The sequence below is a fragment of the Benincasa hispida genome, chromosome 9 (genome assembly GCF_027475165.1).
Source record: "Benincasa hispida cultivar pf3 chromosome 9, pf3_genome.v1.1, whole genome shotgun sequence".
In the NCBI taxonomy this organism is placed as follows: domain Eukaryota; kingdom Viridiplantae; phylum Streptophyta; class Magnoliopsida; order Cucurbitales; family Cucurbitaceae; genus Benincasa; species Benincasa hispida.
In genome coordinates this window covers 58,480,715-58,492,252 of record NC_143486.1, presented here as the reverse complement: position 1 = coordinate 58,492,252, position 11,538 = coordinate 58,480,715, and the positions used below count along the sequence as shown (strand labels likewise).

Here is an 11,538-nt window from a genome sequence, read left to right as displayed (position 1 = left end):
ATATGGATTGAAACAATCAAGACATATGTGGTACAATCGCCTGAGTGGATATTATTGAAAGAAGTATATCAAAATAATCAAATATGTTTGTGTGTTTTTATAAAAAAAACCACATTAATTATTTGTTATTATAACTGTATGTGTTGATGACTTGAATATAATTGGAACTTTTGAAGAGATTTCAAAGGCAATAGAATATTTTAAGAAAGAATTTGAGATGAAAGATCTTGAAAAACAAAATTTTGCCTTGGTTTGAAAATTGAGCATTTAGCAAATGGGATATTTATTCATCAATCAACTAATACAGGAAAAATTTTGAAAAGATTTTATACGGACAAAGCACATCCATTAAATATTCCAATGGAAGTTCGTTCATTGGATATAAAGAAAGATATATTTCAACCTCGAGAAGATAATGAAGAACTTCTTGGTCATGAAGTACCATATCTTAGTGCAATTGGTGCACTTATATATCTTGCTAATAATACAAGACAAGATATTGCACGTTCAGTAAATTTATTAGCAAGATATAGTTCTTATCCAACAAAAAGACATTGGAACAGAATCAAGCATAAACTTTGTTATCTCCGAGGAACGATTGATATGGGTTTGTTTTATTCAAATAAATCAATTTTGATATAACTAATTATGCAAATTCTGGATATTTATCTTATCCATAAAAAGCTAGATCTCAAACAGGTTATCGTTCACATATGGAAGAACTACTATATCAAGGCGATCAGTGAAATAGATTATATCGGCCACTTCCTCAAATCATGCTGAAATTCTTGCAATTCACGAGGCTAGTTGAGAATGTGTATGGCTAAGGTCAATGACTCAGCACATTCGTGAAATGTGTGGCTTATCTTCTAATAAAAATCTCCCAACAGTAGTATACAAAGACAACGCAACTTGTATAGCCCAAATCAAAGGAAGAAATATTAAAGGAGATAGAACAAAGCATATTTCACCGAAGATTTTCTACGTTTATGATCTTGAAGAAAATGACGACACCACTGTACAACAAATTTGTTCGAAGGATAACCTGACAGACTTATTTACAAAGGCATTGCCAACCGCAACTTTTGAAAAATTGGTGCACAACATTGGAATGCGGCGACTCAGAGATCTTAAGTGATATTTTTGTGAGGAGGAGCAAATATATTGTATTTTTTTTTCTATGTATTATATGATATATGTACTTTTTTTCCTTCATTAGGTTTTTTTTCCATTGGGTTTTTCCTAGTAAGGTTTTAACGAGGCATATTTCATATATATATATATAATGGCCATGGGGAGTATTATAAATATTATAGAAAATAGATGCCCATTAGATGCTCATGCTTAGTGTCTATTGACCATGTGTCATGCCCCCATTTTCCAAAGTATTATCCATGTGACTTGTAAATACTCATTCTTAATGTCCATGTAATCCACCTCCTACTTGCCAAATTTTCTATAAATAGTGGCCTTTGGTGAATTTTGAAATATACACATTGGGAAAATTCCATACAAATTGTAGAAAGTTGAGAAATTTGAGAATTTTCTCATTTCTTATTTTGTTGATTTATTTTATTTTATTTTATTTATATGTTATATTTTATTTATTTTATTATTATATTATGTTTATCTTAATATTATATTATATTTATCTTAATATTATATTTTATTATCATCCGTGTACCCGTTGTGCTCCTCAAATTCACAACACATTAGTCTTTTTTTAGTTATTAATTATCTATTTGGAGTGCAATTAAATATATATGTCACCCTCATCATTGACCGACCTGATCCTAAGAAGTGGAGGCTCAAGCTTGACTAGGTCCCAGTCTAGGTATTGTTTGGGTTGGATCGGGCCAATCCAACCTTCAATAGCCAACTCTATGACCCAATCTTTGGGTCTAGCTTATTAGATCAAAGTTTGGGTCGAGCTTGGACTAAGATTAGACCAACTTAATTATTAATTATTTAATTATTTAAAAATATATAACTATATTAAAAATTTTCTTAAAGAAACATTATTAAAAAATATTAAATTTATTATATATTTTTATTATTTTTTCATATAGTCATTGACACTATAAAGTTTTATTTAGTTTTTTTTTTTTTTTTAACACGTTTAAAAGTTTTATGTTGACTAATGAACCTGATGTATCTAAATATAGATATATCTCGTTTCTGACCAATTCTTCTTATTATTAACTTTATTATTATCTTTATTATAATTCTCGTTGTAAACATGAAATATAGGGTTTAGTTCATATTTTCTTGTCTTTATCAATAAAATCAGCCTTAATATTTCATCAATAGGCTACAGACGACCATTGTCAACTCTCAGTTAACTGTCTATTAGCTTTTTCATTGTTTCATTATATTTAATCTTTCTCCTTGCTATGACTATTCAACGATTAAGGATTTTGTTCAATGGTAGGTTGGATGAAAATAGCCACTATCATGGCTTCTCGGCTAATTTTGTAAATTTTATAAACTTCAATCTTTCTTCGAATCCCTCGTGTATGCATTTTGTAAGTTTGAAGAACGTTCAAAGTAAGACTCTCACTCTTGATTTTCGTGTGATTTTGACCTAACCCGGACTAAATATATATATATATATATAACAAACTCTCGTCCTTTACTCCCTTGCCGTCTAAATGCTTCCTCAGTCCCTAGTGCCCACGAATCCATGATCGTCGATCCTTCTCATCTCACATCTTCGGCCTCACACCTCCGACTCCAGTCTCATGCTTCTGACTTCACGTCTCCAGCCTCATGCTTCCGGCCTCACATCTTCAGTCATCGATCGCAGACTCGCAAAATGCCTTCGACTCCGGCCTCACACCTCCGACTCCAGCCTCATGTCTCTGGCCTCACGCCTCCGACTTTGACTCACAAAATTCAAAAGAAAAATCAAAATTTGTGACCCAACCCGACCCAACCCAAAAATTTTGGGTTGGGTCAGGTTGGATTGACCCTTAAAAAATAAGCAAATAGGGTCCATTTAAAGTTAATCCGAATTTTTGGGTTGGTCCACAAAATTCCTTCAACCGGGCCCAACCCGACCCATGTACACCCCTAAGCTAAGAAGCACAGATACTTCTAATTGTGGAGAGAATCGATATCAGATACGGATACGTCCAGATACATGGCAGATACGTGTCTGATACGTGATTTAAAATATCTGATTTTTTTTTATTTTTAATTTTCAGATACGGGTATCTGCTTCCAGATACGTGAAGGGATATGTGGGTCAATTTTTTGTTTCAAATTTAAGCCCAACCATTTAAAAACCTAACCTACAACCCATTTTATTTTAGTGCATGTTTAGGAGTGATTTTAAAATCATTAAAAATCACTTTTTTCATTTTTAAAATCACTTGAAAACACAATTTTAATTACTCAAAATTAATTTAAATTTTAATTTTATACTTTTAAATGCAATTTTCATATCATCAAAATTAGTTTTGAAGAATTCTAACATGTTTCACAGTGATTTTGAAAATGACAAAAGTGATTTCAACCATTTAAAATTACTTCCAAACATAAAAGTCCATTTAAATTGAGCAATCCAAAACAAAATAAATTAAAAATGATAAAACATAATTTTTTTAAAAAAAACCCGAAACCTAATTAAATCTTCATTCTTCCATTCTCTCTCACTATTTAAATTATGATTCACACCTCCTTCATCCTCAACTTCATTATTCAATCTTCATCTTCTACTTTTTTTCTGCCGTCTACTCTAGTCACTCGACGTTATTGGATTTTTTTTCAAGTTTTCACTCTCTTCTCGAATCTATTCTAATCTAACTTAAAATATGTATTATAGAAATTAATTAGATGTTATATATATAATATGTATCTTCGACGTATCCGTATCTTAGTTTTTTAGAAATTAACATATTGTCGTATCGTATCGTATCTGTATCATGTATTTGTATCTGTGTCCGTGCTTCTTAGCCTTGCTTCTTATTTATTTTAACATCCAATAAATATCCACTTAAACCAATCTATATGGCTTCCATGCATACCCACTTTAATTCTACACACATCAATATTAATGTTATTAAAAAAAAAAAACTTTGATATAAATGAGGGAAAATAGTTTTTTCTTTATAGTTTAATCAAACCACGATTTATGATATGATAATTAGTATCTTATATATCCACGAAAATAATAAAAAGTAAAATAGGGTGAAGGGGAAATAATAGAGTAGGTATTTAAGATTGGGTAGGGTTTGATATAGAAAATGATGACCAATGGGACCTTTGATTGGTGTGGAAAGACCAAATCATCACCAATCTATGCATAAGATATATATTCATTTTGTAGGGCCCCAATGACTTCTCTCTATCCTCTAAATCCACCATTGTTAAGCCTTATTTTGTCCTCTTGTCAAAATTGGAGCTTGAAGGGTCAAGTTTATATATTTCCACTCATTATTAATAGTAGGCCTTTTCTTTTTCTTTTTTCCCCCAAAAGCCCAAGTACTTAAAGAAAGCGAAACGTTGTCGTTTTTCGTTTGACCTTTCTTCACCTTAAAACTTTGAGACTTTTTCTAATAAAAGAAAAATTTAAGATAACTTACACCTAGTCTTTCAACTTTTAAATTTGATTTGTATGTGTGATCCATTGTATTTCTAAACTCTTTTTATGTTTTGTTCAATAAGTTTTTTAATTAAGAAAAAGTAATATTAAAAGTCTATTACTAACGTTTTCGTTTTTTTTTTTTCTTGTAGGGGTGAACACTAAAATCGACCAAATCGAACTGAATGACAAAATCAAACCTAATCGAAGTGAAAATTTGGTTTTTATTAAAGCATAGGTTCGATTTGGTTTTAAATTATAAGAAAACGAAAATTTTCATTTAGGTTCTATTTTGGATTTGAAAACCAAAACCAAAATCAAATCGAACTGTTTATATTATATAAACAATCGAAAATCAAACCGGATTGAATCGTTTATATGTATAATTATTTTCATTTTCTTTTTTCTTTTTTCTTTTTTTTTTTTGAAGAATTAGAAACAGATGCTCAATAATGTGTGTGTGTGCTGTGCGCGTGTGTGTGCGTGTGTGGTTTAAATTCCTGAAATTTCCTCTTCTTTGAATTCTCACCCTATAGAGACTGTTGATGAATCACGGTTGGTGGTGTCTAGTTGGTGTTGTTGTGCTTGGATATATTGCTCGTTGAGTTCGTGTACTACATGGGAGAGGAGAGCAAGAAGAGATTGTGACTTCAAGGATAAGTTCTCCTGTTTTTCTCTTGTTTCTGTAAAAGTATGCTATTGAAAGTTTATTGTTGTATATTTCCATTAATCTGATTTTATATGTGTTGTGTAAAAATAATTAAGAGATAAAGTTGAATTTTACACTTCCTCGTAAGGTTTCCAAACCTTCATATATGACACATGGTCAACACATGGAGTAATAGGATGATCACACTTGTCTTTGGACGCTAAACATAAGCATCTACATTACACCTAATTTATAATATTTGTGATAATTTAGGTCCTTTTAAGAAAAATAATAGATAGAGTTCTGGGTTGGGGAGAGAGAAAAAGAAAAATTTGTTTGTGTTGAGAAAATGAAAAACTAAAATATATAAATAAAATTATAAGAGCATAATAATAAATAGTTATACTTTACCTTCATTCTCGTGGGTATCAAAAAAAAAAAAACCTCTATTTCAGTCATTGAAAATCATTTTAGTTCCAAATGCAAATAAGAATTTAAAATCATTTCCTTTTCCTAAAATCCTTGAATTTAAAGTAACTTTGTCCAAATACCTGCGTCAAATAAAGCATAAAGTGTTTGTTTTAAAATCTTAGGGTGTTTTGGGGTAAAGAGTGGAATAGTAAGTTCTAAGGAGTTATAAAGTCTAGGACGTTGCATACTCCTGTGGCTCACAGTGTAACGAGTTAATAAGGTGTAAAATTGATGTTTTTAGTAGTGAGACCCACAAACTTATTAAGCTAAACAAGAAATGGAGTTTACAGCCTTTACTTCGCAACCCTTTAGGCCAAATTGACATTCAGACCTCATTACTTTTCCATTTGGTATTTAGGTCCATTCGTAATTAGATTGCCTTGTAAAGGGAATAGACTATAATCGTAATTAGATTACTTTTCATGGTGTTTACCAACTTGTAATGTGAATTGGTTGAATTGTAATCAGAAATCCATAATTTAATACCTAAACAAAAAAAATTAGGATTAAAAAAAAAAGAAATAATTATTATTTTAAATTTCGTTAATCTAATTCAAATCTAAATAATGACTAATATATTCTCTTTTGTTTCCTAAAAATAACAATAATCTCACTCTTATTCTTAAACTAGAGTGAGGAGTACCTAGCCTTAGGGTTTGCAACATAGCAGGGCGGAGCCGGGGATGCACTCCCCGTCCTCATCCCCGTGGGGATTTATAATCCTCGTTCCTGCCCCATTTTCTGTTTTGGGGAGTCGGGGTCGGGATCGGGGAATCCCTATTCGGGGATCGGGTCCCGTGGGAAAAAATTCCTTTTTATATTTATATTTTTAATTATTTATTTATTTAAAATCAATTAAATTTTGATATTTATATTCAAATTTTAAATATTTAACTAACAAATTAGTATTATTATTATTTTTTTATTTAAATTAATACTTAAAAATATTTTAGATTTAATAAAAAGTTTAATATAATTATATTATGAAATAAATTAAAAAGTAAAAAAAAAAAATCTTACTACTGTTATTTATATATATATATATATTATTTATTATTGTTATTATTATTAAAATTATTAAAAAAATATATATTCGGGGCAGGGTGGGGATGGAGACGAGGCAGTGATACTGTCCCCATCCCCCACCCTACCCCGAATATTTTTTTTAATAATTTTTAATAATAATAACAATAATAAATAAATAAATAATATATATATATATACATATATATACCGTCCCCATCTCCTCCCCGTCCACAGTCGGGGACCCATTTTTTATTCCCGATCAAATTGGGGATTCTCCACCCCGATCAGGGTAGGGACTCGACCCTGCAGGGATTTTTGTCAACTATACCTAGCGTGTCTGACCATAGAGCAAGGGTTTGAGCGAGATCGAGAGAGGGAGAAATTAAACAAAAACTTTAATTATATAAAAAATGATAAATAATATATATATATTTTTTTGTTTTCTAAAAAATAACAATAATCTCGTAATCTTAAACCAAAGTAAGAAGTACCTAACATGTCTTGTTTTGGTTCAAGACAAAAGATGGAGCGAGAGTGAGATGGAGAATGAAAGAGAAATTGATTGATGAAATCTTTAATCAACTAGAACTCGAGTTCGAGATTGAAAACCCAAACTTCACGAATTTTGATGGAGTTTGTAGATGGTGTTTAGAAGAGACCGAAAAAAGAGAAATTTAATATAGGGATTGGAAAGAAAGAAATTGGAAAGATTCATGGAAAGCGCCAGGAGGAAGGATAGAGAGAGAGTGTGAATTCTTTTTTTTTTTAAAAAAAAAAAAAAGGTTAAGAAAAAATGAGAGGGAAAGTGAGAGAGTGGGAGGGGTACACAAGAAAAAGAACTAAAAATGATAAATAATAAAATATCAAATGAGAGAGAAAGGGTAAACTGGTGTAAAATGAAAAATATATATATATGGTATAGGTGTCATGTAATATATAATAGCAATAAGAATTACCACCAATGATGGGATCAATCCGATTATATGATCGATGTAATAAAAAAAAAATGGTCGGATTCAAAATTGATTTCCATTGCAGATTTAGGTAAACAACTTCAAAGGTATCGAATGGACTTTTCTCCTTGGATTGCATTCCATTGACTACATTTAACGATAGGTAAACACGATTGGATTTCAAACTCTAGTAATCAAAAGTGTATTTTATCCAATATTTTTATTTAGTATTATATTGTATTCATAATTGTGTTATTCTGTTATCTATTTTGTATGTTTTGTGTATTAAAATATTAATTCATCTATTATGTATAATCTATAGAAATGTGAAAATATAAATAGAGATGTCATATATTCGTTGAACATTTAATAAAGGATATTAATTATTAATATCACAATAAACTTTTTCCTCCAAATATTATAATCTATAATAGGTAAGTGAACTCAACAGTTGCCACGTGTTGCTTAATGTACAAATGTTATCATTAGGATTAGATTGTATACAACCGAATATATAGTAACCACTTCGATAAATTATCTCACACATTAAATTTCCATATCCATTTTCCTTTTCAATTTAAAAATAATAAATAGGGTCAAAATGTCGATTTTTATTATTTCACCATTTCAACTTTGTAGCTTACAAGAACTCTTTTTTAAAATAAGAAAAAATTAAGTTCTATTTTCTTTCAATTTCTTAACATATTTTACATTTTTCTTTTTTTTACATCTTTCTTAGTTAAAAGAGTTTAATTTTTAGCCATTTTTAAAAAAAAACAACAATTTTTTTAATTTTCAAAAGTTTGTTTGATTTTTTAAAAGATGGATAAAAAAGCAAAAGGGAAAAAAGAGAGAGAGAGAGAGTTAGAAAGAATATTTATATGCTTAATTTTAAAAAACTAAATAGTTGACAATGATAAATGATTATCGAGAGCTTAAAAACCAAAATGATTCTCAACTCCTTTTTTTCATAATCTATACTATCTAAAAGAAGTTATGTAGATAAATTTTTTATTTTCCCTTTTGTCTAGTTATAGGATTATGTAATGTAATTTCATGTTAAAAATTATCAAATAAATAAATTTCTCCTCTATTTTTGTGCATTCACGTTAAAAGAAGCAAGTTTTTTTATTAAAAAAATCATATTTTATCTCTAAGATCTCAAATTCACATTAAATAAAAGAAAAAAAATCACAACTTATTTATAAAATCTCAAATTCACATTAAAATAAAGATAAATCAAACACACAATTTATCTCTAGCAACCTTTCTATCACATGCTATATCATGTTAATATAACTGGATTGAAAATAAAATCAAATTATAATTTGAAATCAATTTTTTAATAAATGGCTAAATTGTCACTCTCTCATTTTCATTTCTTCCGAAAATTTTCTTTGAGAGACAAAATCCATTTATAAAAAAATTATACAATTAAAATAAGATTAAATATTAACGTTTTCAATTTTATAAAATAAAATAATATTATAATTTTATACTACTTTATAATTACAATTAAAATTAAAATTAATATATTTAACATGCAAGTGTTTGATTACTAGTAAAAAAAATAAAACCAAAAAAGAAATCCTGTCTTTATTTACTTTTTTTTTTTAAATTTAAATACAAGATTTATCCGACGGTCGTTAAATATGGTCAACACAACAGCTTTGTACAACGTGACAAATCTGATTACAGGGGTGTAAACAAGTGCGCGAAGCACCTTATCTTTCCTCCATATTTTAGAAGAAAAAAATGTAGCAAAAAAATTCAATTTTAGAAAATGATAATAAATTAGCAAAGGCTCTTCGATTCTATCTCCTCGTAGATTCAGGCAATCCGATTTCACCGCCATGGGAGGAGGAGAATTCGTTAGGGCAGCGGCGAAGATGGCCGGAGCTGGAGCCGTTAACGCTGGTGTCCGAGGACCATCGGCGGTGCCTCCGTTTGGGAAATTGCTTCGCAGCGCGTCGAGACCGTCATCGGTTTTCGTCGGATCGTCTTCTCCAGTGCCACCTGCGAAGGCCACCGCCGGCGCCGATGTGGACGTTGTGCAGAAACCGACGTGGGAGATCGATGACTGGGAATTCGCTAACTTCGAGGACGATTTGGCCATGGACGCTACTGGACTTAAACCGAGGATTGTATTTGGAGCGGTTCCCAGTTTCGAAGAGGCGAAGGAAGCTACGACAGAGGTGAAGGAGGCCATGGATAAGTACGTCGTGAATTTCTATTCTCACGAGTTTTGTTTGAATCAATGAATGAATTGTTCTGTTCTGTGCTCTGTGGTTTTTACCGAACTTAGTATCGAATTTGCTCGTTTCCATGTCATTAGGGTTGTGAATAGTATGTATAATTGTATGTTAAAGAAACGAAAGCGGAGAACAGTGAAATTGAAGACAAAATTAATCATAATACTCCACATATCATCGAAGGAAGAAGTATGTTTTTGGATCTTCTCATTGTTTATTTGGTATACACTGTTGTTATTTTACCTGAAGATCCATCTGGAGAGCCTTAATCTGTTGTTATTCCCTGCCCCTGGCTCCCTATTACTACTCCCCAATCAAAATCATGTTTCATGGGTGAGCTTGTTCTTGATGTTTTTGGGTGATTTTGTTTCAGGGTATACTTGTCGTCTTCACCAGATTCTGGTGGATCGAATCTGATTGTACCTTCAAACAGTAAACTAGAATGCGAGTCTTGTTTATCTAATGAGACAAGTTTACAGTCGCAGACTTCGGTGCCTCAGCATGCAATTCAAGCATTTAGGCTGCTCAAGGAAAGTGCTGAAGCTCAGGTAATTAAACTAGTGGACTTCTCTTTTTTTTCTTTTCTTTTTTTTCTTTTTTTTTTTTTTTGCTTTCTACCCACAAAGATACTTTGAAGTATGAATATCAATTTGTTAGGCCAATGTCAAGTAGTTTGTGCAATGATAAATATATTTGGTTTCTTGAACAAATTCAATTAGAAGTCTGATCTTCAAAGTTTGAACCCTAATTTGAGTACTGTTTTCTCCTTTTCAGACTGTTGTTGCTTCAATTGCATCTGACCCAAATGTTTGGAATGCAATGTTGGGCAATGAAGCGCTTAAGAGCTTTTTGCAATCATATCAGACCAGTAAGACTTTGTTCAATGTTAAATTTGGGTTTTAAAGGGGGGGGAGGGGGGGGTTGGTGGAAACTAAAACTTCTCATGAATGACACACGATTATACTTGTTGCAGACAAGGTACACGAGTATCGTGAATGTGAGGAGCTTGAAGAGGCACCAGTTGGATACGCTGCGCAGTCGCAAAATGAGTCAAGAAATGTCTTTCAAGGGACATTAGAATATATTAAAACTTCGATCGATGACATGCTGACTAAGGCATCAAGTTTACTTCAGAAAATATTTGGATCCTCACCAGCTGAAGTTTCTGGAAATGACAAAGCAACCTCTGAATACACTACAGAGATGGCCATAGGATCATCAATTATGGGACTGGTTGTCCTCGTCATTGCTGTGCTGGTTTTGAAGCGAAATTAGATGTCGAAACTATGGTGCTTTCTTGAATAAATTTGTCGACTTTTCGGTCTTTGAATCTCTTATTCTGTTCTGGTGATCTGAGACATACTACTGGGTCTTTTTGAAGCATACATGATGGAAGGAATAGCTGTAATTATTAGTTACTGCACTTTTGTTTTTGGTTATTGCCGACTTTTATACATGTGCCGGGAGTTTTATTGTATGTAATGTCTATATATAACACATAATTAGTAGGTTGACTGTTTGATATAACCTCAAAAGAAAGCTGTATCTGAATGTTTATGTTGAGTTTTCAGCTGGACAGTTGGGTTCAAATGACTACTTTTA

The 11,538-nt window shown here is 31.3% G+C and overlaps 1 protein-coding gene across 1 annotated transcript; it reads left to right on the top strand.

Moving 5' to 3' along the window:
• The first annotated feature begins 9,363 nt into the window (after window positions 1-9,363).
• Window positions 9,364-11,526, top strand: LOC120086407 (Uncharacterized conserved protein (UCP012943)). Its single transcript, XM_039043040.2, has 4 exons — window positions 9,364-9,899; window positions 10,310-10,484; window positions 10,711-10,804; window positions 10,910-11,526. The coding sequence occupies exons 1-4, from the start codon at window positions 9,538-9,540 to the stop codon at window positions 11,209-11,211; spliced, it is 933 nt and encodes a 310-aa protein (XP_038898968.1). The 5' UTR covers window positions 9,364-9,537; the 3' UTR covers window positions 11,212-11,526.
• The last annotated feature ends 12 nt before the right edge of the window (window positions 11,527-11,538 follow it).

Coding starts and splice junctions, on each gene's coding strand:
- LOC120086407 (XM_039043040.2), top strand. CDS start 9,538: ATGGGAGGAGGAGAATTCGTTAGGGCAGCGGCGAAGATGGCCGGAGCT. Junction 9,900..10,309: donor GTGAAGGAGGCCATGGATAA/GTACGTCGTGAA, acceptor ATTTTGTTTCAG/GGTATACTTGTCGTCTTCAC. Junction 10,805..10,909: donor TTTGCAATCATATCAGACCA/GTAAGACTTTGT, acceptor TACTTGTTGCAG/ACAAGGTACACGAGTATCGT.